The 21,460-nt window shown below is 47.1% G+C and overlaps 1 protein-coding gene across 1 annotated transcript; it reads right to left on the minus strand.

Annotated features, from left to right (window-relative positions):
* Window positions 1-837: 837 nt before the first annotated feature.
* On the minus strand, window positions 838-4,139 carry LOC119268481 (single-stranded DNA-binding protein, mitochondrial-like). Its single transcript, XM_037550133.1, has 4 exons — window positions 3,788-4,139; window positions 3,467-3,693; window positions 2,648-2,748; window positions 838-1,184 (listed from the first exon to the last, which is right to left on the minus strand). Exons 1-4 carry the CDS (start codon window positions 4,031-4,033, stop codon window positions 1,111-1,113), a joined length of 648 nt encoding a protein of 215 aa, XP_037406030.1. The 5' UTR covers window positions 4,034-4,139; the 3' UTR covers window positions 838-1,110.
* Between the last annotated feature and the right edge of the window lie 17,321 nt (window positions 4,140-21,460).

A 21,460-nucleotide genomic window follows, 5' to 3' on the forward strand; every position in this document is an offset into this window, starting at 1 on the left:
AATTCAAGGTATTTCATCCTCAAATTTTACAGACAGATTACATCCTTGTATACATGTGTATTTGTTTTCAGAATTTTTTGAAACTGAAAGTTTGGTTTTGAATTTTTCAAATAAAGGCCTCCATGGATCTTGGTCTCCGATATGCCCTATTGGCAATCGAATTCATATTCGAAAGGAGTTTCCAATAGTATGATTTTTCTAGCATACATCTCATGTATTATCGATTTTATCATGGTCAACATAAATCTCAAATATACCATAAATACTATTTATGGATAGAGGGAGTACTTAAAATTAAGGGTATATAAATGTAATTATTGGTGCTAATGTATTCCTCCGTCCTCAAATAAGTGAACATTTAGCATTTGAAATTTGTCCACAAAAGAATGCTTCTATCTTCTCAATGCATTTTAAAGTAGAAAAACAATAATTCTCTCTCATCAGAGGAATCAAGCCCAATAACATTTAACACATGATCTCATTTTCTACATACGCTTAGCTCATTGAATGTGGGAGGAAATTAAAGAGGAGAGAGATGGTAGCTTGCACCTTTCCAATGCATTTTCTACTCCATTCCATAATTCGTCTTAAAATTTCTATACTTATTTGAGGACGGAGAAAGTATATTTATGTATGGAGGGATTAGCAGCGTGAATTATTCGTCCTAATGTATATTTTCAATCTTATTGCTATCGCACTAGCTTAATCCTGAAGTACCCAGCAACATCTGTGGCCAAAAAAGGGAGAAACACAGCGAGAAAGTAACTGTAAAAAGTACTCCCTCCATAGAGAAATATAAGAGCGTTTAGATCGCTATTTCTTTACAGAGGGAGTACATAGTGGGAGATTAAATTCTCTCCATAAGAGCATGCATTGTACTCCAACCAGAGTTAAACCGTACAAGTCAGACACTTGTCAATTACATGGCATCTACAATGGCGTTGAAAGCTTAATGAAGACAGGAATGTGACTAGGCAAGGGAAACTAACAAACTGCGGCAACAACATACCATTATTTGTCCAATGCTAAGATGTTGACAATACTCCAAAGTGTAGCACATGTCCAGTACCTCAGTCTCAGTTCTCAAATGGATTCTGTTGGACCCAACTTTCAGAAGTACCCAACGCCCTTCACTTCACCTATCTTGGGGCCATTCCCATCGTTACCAAGAAACAGAAACCGACCTGTTCGTAAGAAACAACTTTATCATATTCTACCAAAACCTAAACACGGTCACAAAGCTGAACATAATTCCAAATGCCATGTAACTTTAATTCGTACGTTGAAACTGAGCATAAATCGCAATGCTTAACATAATTCCAAATGCCATGCAAGTTTTAATTCATATGTTGAAAACTGAGCATAAAAAAACCAGCACAGAAAATCAGCTTATCAATGTGACTACAAGGGGCATGTGGACATCATTAATGAGACAATTGGTATACTACATAAACTTTGTCACGAACCAAAATGAGTAAATTAAGGGACAACGCTGAAGCCGGCTATGGAACATTTATATGGTTAGTTGTTCTTTATCTGAAAGTATTAGATGGTGTTTTGATGATTTTAGAGTGGACTAGATCAAGAGTTGTTCTGAATAAAATAATTGTGTTAGAACCCTGCAGTAGTAACATACTCCCTCCATCCTGAACCGCGACAAGTAATTCGGGACGGAGAGAGTAGGTTAGAGCCTAACCCAATAATGTATGGAAAAAACACAAGCGGAGTCTAAGCTTTGGCGTGGAAAATCACAAACAACAGAGTTTTATCATGCTACAATTAGTAGTTCAAGAGACGAAATCAATACAGCTCTATTTAGCAATGATTTGATGTTTTAATTGACACAAAACAAATTACAATCGGCTACTTTTTTATGTTAAAATGCAGAAGAAAATGTGATCTAAAGTGAAAATGTAGAAGATGAAGATTCAAACTACTACATAATATGCAAGTGCTTATGCAGTTGGTATTTCAGTGCACAATCTAGACTCCTGAACACATTAAGTGTTTAGACAACAACACATTACATGTAGAGCACAGTTCGCAACAGCCTCATAAGTCCGTTTGAAACATTGGGAAGTATGGATCAAGGAGGAGATGCCCCATGAACTGAAGATGGCTGTTATATAGGTTTGCGGCAGAGCAGCTAGTAGTACTCTGCTTGTGCAGTTGTGAATCAGCCTGAAGATATACCAAACCCAGATAGTGGGAATGCAGAAAATATTTTGATTACAAGTGATTTCATTCATGGGGCTTCAAAAATGTATTTTCTATGTTTTTTCTTCACTACAGCACTGTATGTGGTTACACTAACATATGATGAGATGGCAATCTTTTTGTTCAGAACAAAAGTGGGGGAAGGAATGAAGTCAGCAGCTAGCCGTTATCCTGAATAACTGAACAATGATTATTCAATATGCTACCCTTAAAGCAAAGTTTGTAACAAGAAACATTTAGAAAAATAACAAAATTACTAATGGTGGCATTTAACCTATAATATTTAACAAGTTTCCCCGAGTAAAATTTAAAACTGAAGATTTTTCCTGTAACATAAAAACTTAAGGTTCTAAGACAAGGCTGAAAACAAATAATGGAGGTATAGACCAAAAAAAAAGGTGATTATGTGATATCTAATAAAGAAACATACCATTTCCTCGAACAGCTATTTCTCTTATGCGTCTAACGAGCCCAGTTATAGGATCGGAGAACACCTTTGTCTCAATATTTCCTTCCAAATAGAGAACAGATCTGAAATGTTGCAACTGATCAACTTTAGAGGTATAATTGAAGTCAATTAATAAAAGGAAGAAGAAACACAAAGGGGGCAGCATAAAGCTCAAACTACACTGACCATGTTGCCACTTGGCCAATATGCAAATTCAAATCTACAACCAACAGGACGCATATTCAGTTTCCAACTACAATTAAGATAACCAATCCACCGGAACTGAATAACAGTGCTCTCTAACTTCCACTAATTGGAACTTAGTAAAAGGTAAATGGTCCATACTCAATTATTCACCAAGAGAATCAAGTACTCAGATTTTGCAATCTAGGTGAATGAGTGGCTGGAAGGATGAACAAATGAATAGGCTTGAAAACGACATTAGAGGACTTAAGGATGCCTGTTTACATAATACTCCTCCGTTCACAAATAGAAGATGTTTTCGATATTTCAATATGGACTACATACTACGGAATGAAATGAGTGAACAAACACACTAAAATGTGTCTATATACATCCAATTCATTCACAAAAAAGTTAAAACATCCTATATTTATGAATGGAGCGAGTATTTCGCAAAGCTGAATTAGCAAGGGGTTTGGGCGGTATGATCCGAGTTAGCAAAGCTGAGACTGACGCGCTCAAACATCTCGCTACCTCTAAACTGATGCAGGTCAAAATTGCATCCAACAAAAGGAATATCTAAACAACGCAAGTTCGAGGCAAGGCAAAGGCGCTGACCCGGTCTTGACATGCTTCAGCGCGAGGCTACCCAGCCTGTCTGGGTAGATGCATACGCGGTGCCACTGCACGGAGCTGCGTTCCGCGTACTGGTGCGGCTCCTCGTTGTCCAACGGGCGGCGGTTGTTGCGGATGCCGCCGGTGCCCAGCGAGAACAGCACGACGGTCTTCCCACTCCGCAGCCGCTTCTGCACAGGCTCTTGACCCACCTTTCCCACCATTATAGCCTTCGCGAATCCACCAAAACAAAAAGCGCACATCACATTTCGGCTCTCGCCAAACAAGCCCAAACGGAGAAGAGAACCAAGGGTTCCATAAAACCTTGTAGATGCCGTGGTCGAGGCCATTCTCGAGAGGGCGGGTGGTGATGGGAGGCCTCGGCTGGCTCCGGTACTGATTACCCTGATCGGCGGGTGGCTCAGGGTCGGGCTCGGCATCGGATCCCGCGGCCGAGTGTGAGGACGGGGGCGCGGTGGTGGACAAGGAGCGGAGAGGAGAAGCGACGAAGCGGCGGGAGAGGAGGAGGAAGCGGCGGCCGAGGAGGGAGGAGGAGGTGGCGGCCGCCATGGATGCGCGTCGACGAGAGGAAGAGGGGGAGAGATCGCCGCTAAACCCTGTGCAAAGCCCTAGTTTTCGTGGGTTGCGTCCGGGGCTTTTGGTGGGCCGCCGGCTAGGACGATGACTGATGATGATGATTCGAAAACAAAATTGTGACATGCTCTGTGCACGTGTATAGCATGCGCAAATGCAATATACCGCTCTCAGCAGCATATAGAGTTCGCGTCGCCTATGCGAGCCCACATGGGTCTGCCCAGTAAGCCCATTTTCTTTCCTTCTTAACGGTTAGGTCGACCTGCCGGCAATCTTATCGCTTCTCTTTTCCATCGAAATCACTAGTTAAGTGTACCATTCTCCAAAAAAAAAAACTAGTTAAGGGTACCCTTTGCAAAGATCACTCTCATTTGGTGATGATAAGTAACGCACTGCATGTGTGACACTTGTCACAAATATGGGAGTTTTGTGTTTTTTCATTCATTTGTTTTTTTAATGTTTTACCTCTTGAACATTGCATCCAAATCATAAATCGTTTTCTTCATCATGTTTCTTTCATTGAGATCTTTGAAACTATATCACATATTAATAGATTTGGACAAAAAAATCAAAAAAGATGATACAATGAAAATAAAAAAAAATAATGAAAACAAAAAAACAGAAATTGATAAAAAGGAAAAACAAGCCCAAAAAATAGAAACCAAAGGCAAATTTGTGCTTTTCACTTTTTTGGGAAGCACACCGGTACCTTTTCACTTTCACTTTCTGAAAAAGCACCGTTGTGCATTTTACTTTTTGGAAGCACTGTTGTGGGAAGCATGTGTTAGGATCAATGTCACGGGATTTTTATTGTGCAATTAAGCTTGAGCCTTGCATGCCAATCTCTGTAAAACCATGACGGTGTGAGGACAAGGGTTTCATTGATCTCTTTTCTCCATTGGTACTCCCATAAAACTTCTTTTCTGTCTGTGCGGATTCAGTCATCTAGTAACCACGGTACGCAAAAGTGAATGGGTATAATTTCACAAGGGAAAAAGTCCAAAATAAACCATAAACTCGTAAACGAAAGCTAAATCAAGCCCTGAACTTCCAATCCCTCGAATCAGCATACCAAACTCTCTGATTCCTTTCTATTTTGAACCTTGAGAGCATTTCCAAATAGGGATTATCGATGTGGCACGTAAAATCCTGGGATTGTTGACTGCAGATGCAACTGGATTGGCCCACCAGGCACTAAGTGAGTTTTTTTGTTTTTCCCTAACGTGCAATGTAAAGATATACCCAAAAAACATATCTCTATGAATCGAACTTCGAACTTGGCGATGCTCACTAGATCTAATGGGTGTTAGTGCTACAATGAGAGGCCCGACCAAGTTAACCACATTAAGCAGCGTGGAGATCCGAAACATTTATTCAAGGGCAAACAAATATTGAAAACGTAAACAATATTTGAAATCTCAGAAAAAAAAGTATGAACAGTTTTTGAATTTCTGAATACTTTTCAGAAAAAAATGAATACTTTTTTAAAAGACATTTGAAAAGTGAACATAATATAAAAAAAATGGGACGCATTTTGAAACCTAAATAAAATATTAAAGTGTGAACACTTTTTGCATTTTTTTTCAAAAAAATGGGCACAAATTTAACCTGAAAAAATGTGTAAGAAAAATGTTTCTGGCATCTAAAAATGTCACGAGTTCAAAAAACTGTACGTGACATTTAAAAAATGTATTTATACAATGTCAAAACATATTCGTGTGATTAAAAAAGTAACATTTCAAAAATGTTCATGAGTTTCAAAAAATGTGTTTGTGACACTATAAAAAGGTATACACTATTAAAACAATGTTTGTATAATCCATAAAAATATGTGATGCCATTAAAAAATATGTGACACTTATTTGAAAAAGTGTGTGCAATTTTAAAAATGTTTAAACAATGCGAAAAATGTTCATTTATTTTTATAAAATGTTTATTGTCATTTAGAAAATGTAAATTGTGTATTTGGCAAAATGTTATTGCGTATTCAGAAAAGTGTTGAAAACAGATAATTTAAAAAAATGCACAAAATGTATTTGAAATTTTTCAAAAGTGTGTCCGAAAGTATTCCATGTGTGCGTCAAAATGTACATTGCGTACTTTGAAAAGTTAGACATGTGTAGTAAAGAAAGCCGGTTAAAACCGGCATAGAAACAAAAAAGTAAACCAAAACAAAAGAAAGAAAAACAGAAAAAACAAAGAAAAAATCTATTACAAAGAAGAAAAAAGCGAAACAAAACCAATGAAAAAAGAAAGAAAAAGAAAAAAGAAAAAACTTACAAAGAAAAAGCAGAGCAGCGGGAGCGCGATAGACTGGGCTAATGGGCCCGCCCGATTTGACTTGCCACATCAGCGAACACCAGCTAAAAACTCTCAAGGTTTGAAATAGACCCAGATTAAAAATTTGATGTGCTGATTTCAGGGATTATAAGTTAAGGATTCGATTTAGCTTTCGTCTTTATTTTAATGTTTAGATTTAACTTTTGTCTATAAATTTAAGGTTTATTTCAAACTTTTTCCACTTGGTAGGCATCGTCTGTCGATCAAAATTTACAATGCACAAGCTCGACAGACACGAGCGCTGCTATACATGGTCCCATGTGGCAAATTTACAATGCACAAGCCCGACAGACACGAGGCTATACACGATCCCATGTGGCAACGCCAACAGCATGCGTACATGCATGAGGCAATTGGTTTTTTTGTTAGCTGATGCGTGCATAGTATATCGTTCCCAGACCATGCAGACCGTGTCATTTGTGAAGCAATTTGGCACACACACGTCACCACCACCACCACTACGGTTGTTTTGTTTTACAATTGCATTGCATCATTAGGGCATCTTCAAGACGGATCCGGAAACCTTCCGCGACCATCTGGATCGCGCTGTCCGGACCGTCAAAGCCATCCAACGTGATCTTGTATCGGTCCCAGGGCAGTCCGGACGCGATTTTTCTTGTAAACTGGGGACAAACGTGGGGTCTTTATGGGAGTCCTGGTCGCTCCTAAGTCCGTTTCTGACCGCTTCGGCCCATCCAAAACCCAACCCGCCCCTCCCGCGTTTTCCTGCCGATGCACGCGCCGATTACCTCACCACATTTATGCCACCCCAGAGCACGAAACGACCGACATTGATGTCATGATGTGACCGGAGGGAAGGAGGGCGACGCTGACCGACGCGAACTCTCGACGGCAGCCACTACAATGCGAACGCAGGTTCCGAGGAACCAACTCCGGCCGTTGCGACGCATTGAAGCGGACCGCCCTTCGCCTGGGCCTCGGCTATTTAAACCGTGCGTCGGCGATGCACAGAGCCGCACCCCCCCTCCCCGAGCACCGGCCCCCTCCGCTCTCCCGTCTTCGTGCCCGAGCCCCTCCCTCCTCCTCTTCGGCCCAAGCTCAGGCGATGCCGAAGTCGTGGTGCTCCGCACCGGCAGGCGGAGTAGGTGGAAGCTCCTCCTCCGGCGATTCTTGGCGCCGCCGCAGACGCCCTTCGGACCCGTCAGTTTCCATGGCGGCCGGCTCCTCCGCCAAGGAGAAGATCGTCATCTTCTTCGATGACGAGGAGGACCAGGTTCCGTCGCAGCGGCCGCAGGAGCCACCACAGCAGCCGCTGTCAGTGTCAAAACCGGCCGATCTCGGGTAGGGGGTCCCGAACTGTGCGTCTGAGGATCGAAGGTAACAGGAGACAAGGGACACGACGTTTACCCAGGTTCGGGCCCTCTTAATGGAGGTAATACCCTACTTCTTGCTTGATTGACTTTGATGAGTATAGGGGTTACAAGAGTAGATCTACCTCGAGATCGTAATGGCTAAACCCTAGATGTATAGCCTATATGATTATGATTGCCTCTACGGACTAAGCCCTCCGGTTTATATAGACACCGGAGGGGACTAGGGCTATACAGAGTCGGTTTACACAAAAAGGAAACTACACGTGTGGCCGCCAAGCTTGCTATCCACGCAACGGAGAGTCCCATCCGGACACGAGGGAAAACCTTCTATCATGTATCTTCATGGCCCATCAGCCCGGCCCATGTCACATAGCCCGGATGCCCGAGGACCCCCTTATCCAGGACTCCCTCATTAGCCCCCGAACTCACCTTCAATGACGACGCAGTATCCGGCTTTATGTCTTCGGCTTTGCAAGGAGGGTTCTCCATTACACTTCGGTTTGACGATAATCCGGCTCCACATTAAATATCATATTATATTGGTTCTTTGTTGCCGTCGCCCCGGCTTCCACGTGTCAGATGAATGCGAATGGCCTAGGTGGTTTTTTTTACAAATAACCCCTTGACCGCGCAGGGAAGGCGTCTATTTACGGAGATTGGATCTCAGATGCCATTCCACACCACGCGGAAATCCTTAGAACTCGCCATAGGAAACTGCCCAAACATGGTTGGCGCTCCTGGCTCTTCTTCACGCCCCCACGGCCTCCAAAAAGGCGAGTGGGAAAGATGCTCAATATCCCGCGCCCATCTGAATAAACTTCAGACGCAGGGATATCTTCCTCCCGAGGATCTAGTCTCCGTTCGGGCTGGATTAACCTCCCATAATGGCGAAGCCTTAGCGGAGAATTTCCCCAATCCTTCTAAAGAGGAGCGGGTGTGCTTCGTTTCCTTCCTTTTGAGGGGCGTAGGTGTTGGGGAACGTAGCAGAATTTAAAATTTTCTACGCATCACCAAGATCAATCTATGGAGTCTTCTAGCAACGAAGGAGAGTGCATCTACATACCCTTGTAGATCGCGAGCGGAAGCGTTCAAGAGAACGGGGTTGATGGAGTCGTACTCGTCGTGATCCAAATCACCGATGACCGAGCGCCGAACGGACGGCACCTCCGCGTTCAACACACGTACGGTTGGGGAAGACGTCTCCTCCTTCTTGATCCAGCAAGGGGGAAGGAGAGCTTGATGGTGATCCAGCAGCACGACGGCGTGGTGGTGGAAGCAGCGGTGATCTCGGCAGGGCTTCGTCAAGCTCAGCGAGAGGGAGAGGTGTCATGGGAGGGAGAGGGAGGCGCCAGGGGCTTAGCTGCACAGCCCTCCCTCCCCCCTCTTTATATAGGAGTCCAGGGGGCGCCGACCCCTCTAGATCCCATCTAGATGGGGGGGCCAAGGGGGGTGGCTTGCCCCCCAAGCCAAGTGGGGCGCCCCCCACCCCTAGGGTTTCCAACCCTAGGCGCAGGGGGAGGCCCAAGGGGGGCACACCAGCCCATCAGGGGCTGGTTCCCCTCCCACTTCAGCCCATGGGGCCCTCCGGGATAGGTGGCCCCACCCGATGGACCCCCGGGACCCTTCCGGTGGTCCTGGTACAATACCGGTGACCCCCAAAACTTTCCCGGTGGCCGAAACTGGACTTCCTATATACAATTCTTCACCTCCGGACCATTCCGGAACTCCTCGTGACGTCCGGGATCTCATCCGGGACTCCGAACAACTTTTGGGTTACTGCATACTAATATGTCAACAACCCTAGCATCACCGAACCTTAAGTGTGTAGACCCTACGGGTTCGGGAGACACGCAGACATGACCGAGACGACTCTCCGGTCAATAACCAACAACGGGATCTGGATACCCATGCTGGATCCCACATGCTCCTCGATGATCTCATTGGATGAACCACGATGCCGAGGATTCAGTCAATCCCGTATACAATTCCCTTTGTCAATCGGTACGTTACTCGCCTGAGACTCGATCGTCGGTATCCCAATACCTCGTTCAATCTCGTTACCGGCAAGTCACTTTACTCGTACCGTAATGCATGATCCCGTGATCAACCACTTGGTCACATTGAGCTCATTATGATGATGCATTACCGAGTGGGCCCAGAGATACCTCTCCGTCATACGGAGTGACAAATCCTAGTCTCGATTCGTGCCAACCCAACAGACACTTTCAGAGATACCTGTAGTGCACCTTTATAGTCACCCAGTTACGTTGTGACGTTTGGCACACCCAAAGCACTCCTACGGTATCCGGGAGTTGCACAATCTCATGGTCTAAGGAAATGATACTTGACATTCGGAAAAGCTCTAGCAAACGAACTACACGATCTTGTGTTATGCTTAGGATTGGGTCTTATCCATCACATCATTCTCCTAATGATGTGATCCCGTTATCAATGACATGTAATGTCCATAGTCAGGAAACCATGACTATCTTTTGATCAACGACCTAGTCAACTAGAGGCTCACTAGGGACGTGTTGTGGTCTATGTATTCACACATGTATTACGATTTCCGGATAACACAATTATAGCATGAACAATAGACAATTATCATGAACAAGGAAATATAATAATAACCATTTTATTATTGCCTCTAGGGCATATTTCCAACAGTCTCCCACTTGTACTAGAGTCAATAATCTAGTTACATTGTGATGAATCGAACACCCATAGAGTTTTGGTGTTGATCATGTTTTACTCTAGGGAGAGGTTTAGTCAACGGATCTGCTACATTCAGGTCCGTATGTACTTTACAAATATCTATGTCTCCATTTTGAACACTTTCACGAATGGAGTTGAAGCGACGCTTGATATGCCTGGTCTTCCTGTGAAACCTGGGCTCCTTGGCAAGGGCAATAGCTCCAGTGTTGTCATAGAAGAGAGTCATCGGGCCCGACGCATTAGGAATGACTCCTAGGTCGGTAATGAACTCCTTCACCCAGATTGCTTCTTGTGCTGTCTCCGAGGCTGCCATGTACTCCGCTTCACATGTAGATCCCGCCACAACGCTTTGCTTGCAACTGCACCAGCTTACCGCCCCACCATTCAAAGTATACACGTATCCGGTTTGTGACTTAGAGTCATCCAGATCTGTGTCGAAGCTAGCATCGACGTAACCCTTTACGACGAGCTCTTCGTCACCTCCATAAACGAGAAACATATCCTTAGTCCTCTTCAGGTACTTCAGGATATTCTTGACCGCTGTCCAGTGTTCCATGTCGGGATTACTTTGGTACCTTCCTACCAAACTTACGGCAAGGTTTACATCAGGTCTGGTACACAGCATGGCATACATAATAGACCCTATGGTCGAGGCATAGGGGACGACACTCATCTTTTCTCTATCTTCTGCCGTGGTCGGGCATTGAGCCGTGCTCAATTGCACACCTTGTAATACAGGCAAAAACCCCTTCTTGGACTGATCCATATTGAACTTCTTCAATATCTTGTCAAGGTACGTACTTTGTGAAAGACCAATGAGGCGTCTCGATCTATCTCTATAGATTTTGATGCCTAATATATAAGCAGCTTCTCCAAGGTCCTTCATTGAAAAACACTTGTTCAAGTAGGCCTTTATGCTTTCCAAGAATTCTATATCATTTCCCATCAACAGTATGTCATCCACATATAATATGAGAAATGCTACGGAGCTCCCACTCACTTTCTTGTAAACACAGGCTTCTCCATAAGTCTGTGTAAACCCAAACGCTTTGATCATCTCATCAAATCGAATGTTCCAACTCCGAGATGCTTGCACCAGCCCATAGATTGAGCGTTGGAGCTTGCACACCTTGTTATCATTCTTAGGATCGACAAAACCTTCCGGCTGCATCATATACAATTCTTCCTTAAGAAAGCCGTTAAGGAATGCCGTTTTAACGTCCATTTGCCATATCTCATAATCATAGAATGCGGCAATTGCTAACATGATTCGGACGGACTTCAGCTTCGCTACGGGTGAGAAAGTCTCATCGTAGTCAACCCCTTGAACTTGTCGATAACCCTTAGCGACGAGTCGAGCCTTGTAGATGGTCACATTACCATTTGCGTCTGTCTTCTTTTTAAAGATCCATTTATTTTCTATGGCTCGCCGATCATCGGGCAAGTCAGTCAAAGTCCATACTTTGTTTTCATACATGGATCCTATCTCGGATTTCATGGCTTCTAGCCATTTGTCGGAATCTAGGCCCGCCATCGCTTCCTCATAGTTCGAAGGTTCACCGCTGTCTAACAACATGATTTCCAAGACAAGGTTGTCGTACCACTCTGGTGCGGAACGTGTCCTTGTGGACCTACGAATTTCAGTAGCAACTTGATCTGAAGTTTCATGATTATCATCATTAACTTCCTCTCTAGTCGGTGTAGGCACCTCAGGAACATTTTCCTGAGTTGCGCCACTTTCCGGTTCAAGAGGTAATACTTCATCAAGTTCTACTTTCCTCCCACTTACTTCTTTCGAGAGGAACTCTTTCTCTAGAAAGGATCCATTCTTGGCAACAAAGATCTTGCCTTCGGATCTGAGGTAGAAGGTATGCCCAATAGTTTCTTTAGGGTATCCTATGAAGATGCATTTTTCCGACTTGGGTTCGAGCTTTTCAGGTTGAAGTTTCTTGACATAAGCATCGCATCCCCAAACTTTTAGAAACGACAACTTAGGTTTCTTCCCAAACCATAATTCATACGGTGTCGTTTCAACGGATTTCGATGCAGCCCCATTTAAAGTGAATGCGGCAGTCTCTAAAGCATAGCCCCAAAATGACAGCGGTAGATCGGTAAGAGACATCATTGATCGCACAATATCCAATAGAGTGCGATTATGACGTTCGGACACACCATTACGCCGAGGTGTTCCAGGCGGCGTGAGTTGTGAAACTATTCCACATTTCCTTAAGTGCGTGCCAAATTCATGACTCAAGTATTCTCCCCCACGATCTGATCGCAAGAACTTGATTTTCCTGTCATGTTGATTCTCAATCCCACTCTGAAATTCCTTGAACTTTTCAAAGGTCTCAGACTTGTGTTTCATTAAGTAGACATACCCATATCTACTCAAGTCATCAGTGAGGGTGAGAACATAACGATAGCCACCGCGAGCCTCAACACTCATTGGACCGCACACATCAGTATGTATGATTTCCAATAAGTTGGTTGCTCGCTCCATTGTTCCTGAGAACGGAGTCTTGGTCATTTTACCCATGAGGCATGGTTCGCACGTGTCAAATGATTCGTAATCAAGAGACTCCAAAAGTCCATCTACATGGAGCTTCTTCATGCGTTTGACACCTATGTGACCAAGGCGGCAGTGCCACAAGTATGTGGGACTATCATTATCAACCTTACATCTTTTGGTATTCACACTATGAATATGTGTAACATTACGCTCAAGATTCATTAAGAATAAACCATTCACCAGCGGGGCATGACCATAAAACATATCTCTCATATAAATAGAACAACCATTATTCTCGGATTTAAATGAGTAGCCATCTCGAATTAAACGAGATCCTGATACAATGTTCATGCTCAAAGCTGGCACTAAATAACAATTATTGAGGTTTAAAACTAATCCCGTAGGTAAATGTAGAGGTAGCGTGCCAACGGGGATCACATCGACCTTGGAACCATTCCTGATGCGCATCGTCACCTCGTCCTTCGCCAGTCTCCGCTTATTCTGCAGCTCCTGCTTTGAGTTACAAATGTGAGCAACCGCACCGGTATCAAATACCCAGGAGCTACTACGAGTACTGGTAAGGTACACATCAATTACATGTATATCACATATACCTTTAGTGTTGCCGGCCTTCTTGTCCGCTAAGTATTTGGGGCAGTTCCGCTTCCAGTGACCACTTCCCTTGCAATAAAAACACTCAATCTCGGGCTTGGGTCCATTCTTTGGCTTCTTCCCGGCAGCTTGCTTATCGGGCGCGGCAACCCCCTTGCCATCCTTCTTGAAGTTCTTCTTACCCTTGCCTTTCTTAAACTTAGTGGTTTTATTCACCATCAACACTTGATGTTCCTTTTTGATCTCCACCTCCGCTGATTTCAACATTGAATATACCTCAGGAATGGTCTTTTCCATCCCCTGCATATTGAAGTTCATCACAAAGCTCTTGTAGCTCGATGGAAGCGACTGAAGGATTCTGTCAATGACCGCGTCATCCGGGAGATTAACTCCTAGCTGAGTCAAGTGGTTGTGCAACTCAGACATTTTGAGTATGTGCTCACTGATAGAACTATTTTCCTCCATCTTACAACTGAAGAACTTGTCAGAGACTTCATATCTCTCGACCCGGGCATGAGCTTGGAAAACCATTTTCAGCTCTTCGAACATCTCATATGCTTCGTGTTGCTCAAAACGCTTTTGGAGCCCCAGTTCTAAGCTGTAAAGCATGTCGCACTGAACGAGGGAGTAATCATCAGCATGCTGCCGCCAAGCGTTCATAACGTCTTAGTTCTCTGGGATGGGTGCGTCACCTAGCGGTGTTTCTAGGACATAATCTTTCTTGGCAGCTATGAGGATGATCCTCAGGTTCCGGACCCAATCCGTATAGTTGCTGCCATCATCTTTCAGCTTGGTTTTCTCTAGGAACGCGTTGAAGTTGAGGGAAACATTAGCGTGGGCCATTTGATCTACAAGACATATTGTAAAGATTTTAGACTAAGTTCATGATAATTAAGTTCATCTAATCAAATTATTCAATGAACTCCCACTCAGATAGACATCCCTCTAGTCATCTAAGTGAAACATGATCCGAGTCAACTAGGCCGTGTCCGATCATCACGTGAGACAGACTAGTCAACATCGGTGAACATCTTCATGTTGATCGTATCTTCTATACGACTCATGCTTGACCTTTTGGTCTTCCGTGTTCCAAGGCCATGTGTGTACATGCTAGGCTCGTCAAGTCAACATAAGTGTATTGTGTGTGTAAATCTGGCTTACACCCGTTGTATTCGAACGTTAGAATCTATCACACCCGATCATCACATGGTTCTTCGAAACAACGAACCTTCGCAACGGTGCACAATTAGGGGGAACACTTTCTTGAAATTATTACGAGGGATCATCTTATTTAAGCTACCATCGTTCTAAGCAAATAAGATGTAAAACATGATAAACATCACATGCAATCAAATAGTGACATGATATGGCCAATATCATTTTGCTCCTTATGATCTCCATCTTTGGGTCGCCATGATCATCATCGTCACCGGCATGACACCATGATCTCCATCATCGTGTCTTCATGAAGTTGTCTCATCATCTATTACTTCTACTACTATGGCTAACAGTTTAGCAATAAAGTAAAGTAATTACATGACGTTATATGTTGACACGCAGGTCATAAATAAATTAAGACAACTCCTATGGCTCTTGCCGGTTGTCATACTCATCGACATGCAAGTCGTGATTCCTATTACAAGAACATGATCAATCTCATACATCACATATATCATTCATCACATCCTTTTGGCCATATCACATCACACGACACATGCTGCAAAAACAAGTTAGACGTCCTCTAATTGTTGTTGCAAATTTTTACGTGGCTGCTATAGGTTTCTTAGCAAGAACGTTTCTTACCTACGCCAAAACCACAACGTGATATGCCAATTTCTGTTTACCCTTCATAAGGACCCTTTTCATTGAATCCGATCCGACTAAAGTGGGAGAGACAGACACCCGCTAGCCACCTTATGCAACTAGTGCATGTCAGTCGGTGGAACCAGTCTCACGTAAGTGTACGTGTAAGGTTGCTCCGGGCCGCTTCATCCCACGATGCCGCCGAATCAAGATAAGACTAGTAATGGTAAGTAAATTGACAAAATCAACGCCCACAACAACTTGTGTTCTACTCGTGCATCGAAACTACGCATAGACCTAGCTCTAATACCACTATTGGGGAACGTAGCAGAATTTAAAATTTTCTACGCATCACCAAGATCAATCTATGGAGTCTTCTAGCAACGAGAGGAAAGGAGAGTGCATCTACATACCCTTGTAGATCGCGAGCGGAAGCGTTCAAGAGAACGGGGTTGATGGAGTCGTACTCGTCGTGATCCAAATCACCAAAGACCGAGCGCCAAACGGACGACACCTCCGCGTTCAACACACGTACGGTTGGGAAGATGTCGGTGTACTAGAGTAGGGGTACCCTAGTATCCCGAACTTGTGCACGGGAAGTCGCAGCATCCCGCGGCAAGGCTTGCCGGGTGACCGCCAAGGTTCTCCATGGTTCCTTTGGAGCCATTCAAGGACAAAGTATCCAAGCCAAGGAGACAAGACCCCGGCAAGAAGAGCTTGCCGGGAAGGCCAACCAAGGCAAGGCGCTTAAGGAGACAAGACCCCGGCAAGAAGAGCTTGCCAGGAAGGCCAACCAAGGCAAGGCGCTTAAGGACACAAGACCCCGGCAAGAAGAGCTTGCCGGGAAGGCCAACCAAGGCATCTCAAGGAACTTGCCGCGACGCGCCACGCGTCCCGGCAAGGCCCGGTGAGCGACAAGCTCCCGGACGCGACAAGACGACGACCGCGGCAAGGCGCTCGCTGCGGCAAGCCACCACTCTGTGCCCGCGCTCCAGCACATCCACCAACGCGTCGCTCTGGGACCCTTCCAGGCGTACGTGGCGGGAGGCTATGCAGCCAGCGGTGCACGGTGATAAGCGGCACTGACAAGATTGCCATCGTGGCGAGCAGTGGTGTCCCTGGCGGTCCCTTTTGCACTATTTAGGCGACACAGACGGGCATTTAATGCCCTTGTCCCCTGCCGTTAGGGTTAGGTATGATACACTATAGTAGGTAGCTGTACCAACTGCAACACCTTTCCATTTTTACCCTTGTCTACGTTGCCACCTGTTGGTGACCCCTTGAGCATATAAAAGGAGGCCCATGCGCAACGTAGGGGAGGGGAAGAGAACACTCAGGCTCGGTCCCGTTAGCTGTTGGGGTGTACTGTAGCACTCCGCGCTCCCGAGCAAGGACTCAATACAAACCACAAAGCAGGAGTAGGGTTTTACGCATCCGTGCGGCCCGAACCTGGGTAAACCGCTTGTGTGCTTCGCCTCGATCCGCTCTTCGTGCGACCCTCGCCCCCGCCGAACCGAAAGGGACTCGGTCCGCCGGTCCCATAGGTGCTTGTGGATTCGTCCCCCGGCATCTCTAGCGCGCCAGGTAGGGGGCTCCGGGGTTGTGTGAACCAGATCCGGCGTTCACACGGGCTAGATCTTCATCATCTTCATCGACATGCCACCGAAGAAGAAGCCTTCGGAGGTGGCTGCTCCGTCCGCGCCGAACCCGCCACCGCCGGAGCAAACGGCTGATGGGGCAAATGCCGGCGGAAGAACGGGCGTCGACGAGGGAGCTTACGGTGCTGCCAGGTCCAAGGACAAGGCTGCGCTGCCCATCGGCGGCGTAGCCGGCTCCCACAACGACCGGGTGCACTCCAAGACCTCGGCGTCCGTACATGCACCACGCCCATCTCAGGAGGCGCGGGACCGGCAGCGTCATGGTGCACGCAGTACCATGCGTTTGCTGGACCAAGATCGAGCTGGTGGATCTCGGAGTGCTCAAGACCAGCATGCACGCCAACATGCTGGCACGAGCGAAGCACGGTCGCGTGGACAGGGTACTGCTCCTTCTAACATAGTTAGAAGTCCGAGCATATCCCGCTCCTCGCACCGTTCGCCACCGCCACCCGCCACTCCAGCAGAAGCTTTGGCGCGAGCTCAACTGCTCCTGAACTACCCTCCAACGGCAGACAAGATCGACGACTGGAGGGCCACCATTCAGAGTCTCATCGGCTTCACCAACGGCGACACTCAACGGCAGCCGAGCACGTCGCAGCCGCGTCAAGTCAGCCAGGCACGAGCCGGTGGCGACAAGACCGGTGGGGGTGCAACCACTGTGCACTCTCCGCCCCGGAGGCCAAGATCGCCGACTCGCCGGATCCACCCCGACAGCGACTCCACCGCGTCATCAGATCCACGAGCTCGTCGCGATCAGCGCCAAGTTCTTCACGAACGACAGCAAGAAGACGCTCGTACTCGCATCGAGCGCCGAAGAGAAGCGCGACGTCAATCGGACCAGCGCGCTAGGCCCTCTGTCGACATGCATGCGCCAGGGGAACCAGGCGACTTGCCATACGCGGTAGGTTGCCCTGCGTTTACTCGTGAGTTGCGGCAAGTCCAGTGGCCCAGCACGAAGAATTTCAAGCCAGACGTACCAGAGAAGTACAACGGCAAGTCGCATCCGTCGGAGTTCCTCAGCATCTACACCATCGCGGTGCAGGCTGCCGGGGGGCGGGATGACAAGATCCTTGCCAACTACTTCCCGCTGGTGCTCAAGCCCAACGTCAGGTCCTGGCTCATGCACTTGCCGGACGACTCCATATCCTCCTGGGCAGATATGTGCCATCAGTTTGTCGGCGCCTTTACAGGCGGCCACAAACCCCATGGCAAAGAGAGTGACCTTCATCTGCTCGCCCAGAAGGAAGGAGAGCCCCTGCGCAAGTACATTCAGAGATTCAGCCATGTACAACACAATATCCCAGATGTCCACCCTGCCGCGGTCATCAGCGCATTCCATCAGAACGTGCGTAACCGCAGGATGCGGGAGGAGATGGTGATGTGCAAGATCAGAGACGTCAGTGAGCTGTATGCCCTGGCCGACAAGTGTGCATGAGCTGAGGAAGGGAGGAAACTCCCCGGAGAGAATACAGGAGCAGGAGGATCTGACAGTGAGGATGCTGCCCCGGCAAAGAAAAACCGGCGGCGGAACAACAGGAAGAAGAAAGGCAAGGATGTGCTAGTCATTGAGCAGTCTGGCAACGAAGGTGGCGCCAAGAAAGCCAAAGCTGGTAGCTCCGGCAAGGAGATTGCCGCATGCACCAACTGCCAGACTGTGGCGGTCGCTGACAAGCAGGACGGCACCGACAAGCAGTACTGCAAGATCCACCGCACCAAGGGCCATGACCTCCAGAGCTGCAAGAAGGTCGAACAGCTTGTCCAGCAGCAAAAGGCTGAATACGAGCGACGCGACAAGGAGATGGCCCAAGGAGGCGCTGGAGAATCCGACAAGAAGCGCGCCGGCCGGGGAGGACGCCGCGGCAAGGCCAAGCAGCGGCATGGAGACAGACCTCCCCGCGGCCGCGACAAGGATGAAGACGACGACGATGATGAAAACATGGATGATGTCGAGACCAGTGAGCAGGAGTTCCAGAAAGCCACAGACGTCTTGTGCATTGACGGCGGTGCTTCCCTGCATACCTAGCACCGCCAACTCAAGCAGTGGGTGCGCGAAGTCAATGCGGCGGAACCACCTGTCGAGTCACGCAAGCCTCTGAAATGGTCCAGCACACCTATCATCTTTGATATTGAGGACCACCCTGATCGCACAACTGCGGTCGGGTGCTTGCCGATGTTGGTTTCACCAACTATCCGCAACCTCAAAGTCACTAAAATGCTAGTTGACGGCGGGGCCGGCTTGAACCTGATCTCCTCCGCTGTACTCCAGAAACTCCAGATCCCTGACAGCGAGCTTGAAGAGACCGGCACATTCCAAGGAATCAACCCGGGAAGGAGCAAGCCGAAGGGGAAGGTCACGTTGCCAGTAACATTTGGCAGCGAGGTGAACTTCAGGACTGAGATGGTCACTTTTGACGTTGCCGATTTTCCATTGCCTTACAATGGGATACTCGGCCGTCCAGCACTCGCCAAGTTCATGGCAGCCTCTCACTACGCATACAACATGCTGAAGATGCCAGGCCCGATAAGCGTCATCTCTGTCCCTGGCGACAAGAAAGATGCTCTTATCTGCGCCGACAGGATCTATCGAGAAGCGGCAGCCGCAACAGATCGCAAGTCACCTGCCGTTGAAGCTCCCGGGGGGAAGAAGAAGACCAAGTCCGGCAAGAGTTCTGATGCCCACTCTGGCAAGCGCACCTCTTCGGGGTGCTGCGCTGCCATCGAGGACGCACCATCGAGCTCCACCGGCAAGTGTAAGAAGACAATGGCAGCTCCGCCAGAGACCAAGAAGGTGTCCGCCAAGGAGGACGGCACTGGTGGTACCTTCACCATCGGTGCCACTCTCGACCCTAAATAGGAAAGCGCGCTCATTGCTTTCCTGCGGGCGAACGTCGAGGTGTTTGCGTGGCAACCATCTAACATCCCCGGTGTTCCCAGGAAAGTAATTGAGCACCATCTTGCCGTTTGTCCTCATGCGCGGCCCGTCAAGCAGAAGGTCAGGAAACAAGTAGTGGAGCGCCAAGAATTCATCGCAGAAGAGATCAAGAAGTTGGAAGCAGCAGGCCTTGTCAGAGGAGTGCTCCATCCTACGTGATTGGCCAATCCTGTAGTCGTGCGCAAGGCGAACGGGAAATGGAGACTTTGTATCGACTTTACCGATGTTAACAAAGCTTGTCCCAAAGACCCATTTCCTTTGCCGCGCATTGACCAGATTGTTGACTCCACGGCCGGATGTGATTTGCTTTCATTTCTTGACGCATACTCAGGATACCATCAGATCTTCATGGCAGAAGAGGATGAGGAGAAGACTGCATTCATCACTCCATGTGGCATGTACTGTTTCATACGGATGCCTTTCGGTTTAAAAAATGTTGGTTCAACATTTGCAAGGGTAGTCCATGTCACTCTTGAGCCACAAATACACAGAAATGTGGAAGCCTACATGGATGATATAGTGGTCAAGAGCAAGGACAAAGCAACTCTGATTCAAGATTTAGACGAGACCTTTGCAAATCTACGCGAGATCAGCCTCAAGCTCAACCCCGAGAAGTGTGTGTTTGGAGTCCCCTCCGGCAAGCTTCTTGGGTTCTTCGTGTCTCAGCGGGGAATCGAAGCCAATCCCGACAAGATCAAGGCCATTGAGCAGATTGAAGCACCAAAGCGCGTCAAGGATGTACAAAGACTTGCCGGTTGCGTGGCTGCTCTCAGCAAGTTTATCTCTAGGTCTGCTGAGCGCACCCTGCCGTTTTTTAAAATATTGAAAAAGGCAGGTCCAATGAAATGGACTCCAGAAGCGGAGGCTGCGCTGCAAGACTTGAAGAGATACCTGTCCTCCGCTCCAACACTTGTCGCACCTAAGCCACAAGAGAAGTTGCTGCTGTATATAGCGGCAACCAATCAAGTGGTTAGTGCTGCGTTAGTAGCAGAGAGGGAGGCGGATGACGAGCCAGCAACCACGGCAGGCGCATCTAGCGACAAGCAGGGGGCTTCCCCGACAAGCTCTGGTCCCGACAAGGATGGATCTGCGCAGACGCGTGAGGAGATACAGAAGAGAATGGTACAGCGCCCAGCTTACTTTGTCAGTTCCCTTCTGCAGGGGGCTAGGTCAAGGTACTCTGGTGTGTAGAAATTGCTTTTCGGCCTTCTCATGGCCTCGAGAAAGCTGCGCCATTACTTCCAAGCACATGAGATCACAGTTGTCACTCGTTTTCCGCTGAAGAGGATACTACAGAATCCAGAAGCGACAGGCAGGATTGTTGAGTGGGCACTGGAACTGTCAAGCTTTGGCCTCAAGTTTGAGAGTACTTCAACTATCCAAAGCAGAGCATTGGCAGAATTCATAGCAGAATGGACGCCAACACCAGACAAAGAAATTCCAGAAACAAGCATCCCCGTCGAAGAAGCAAGCAAAGAGTGGCTGATGTACTTTGAT

This window comes from Triticum dicoccoides, chromosome 3A (assembly GCF_002162155.2).
Source record: "Triticum dicoccoides isolate Atlit2015 ecotype Zavitan chromosome 3A, WEW_v2.0, whole genome shotgun sequence".
Taxonomy (NCBI): Eukaryota; Viridiplantae; Streptophyta; class Magnoliopsida; order Poales; family Poaceae; genus Triticum; species Triticum dicoccoides.

Coding starts and splice junctions, on each gene's coding strand:
- LOC119268481 (XM_037550133.1), bottom strand. CDS start 4,033: ATGGCGGCCGCCACCTCCTCCTCCCTCCTCGGCCGCCGCTTCCTCCTC. Junction 3,694..3,787: donor TCGACCACGGCATCTACAAG/GTTTTATGGAAC, acceptor GGATTCGCGAAG/GCTATAATGGTGGGAAAGGT. Junction 1,185..2,647: donor AATAGCTGTTCGAGGAAATG/GTATGTTTCTTT, acceptor TCTTACGAACAG/GTCGGTTTCTGTTTCTTGGT.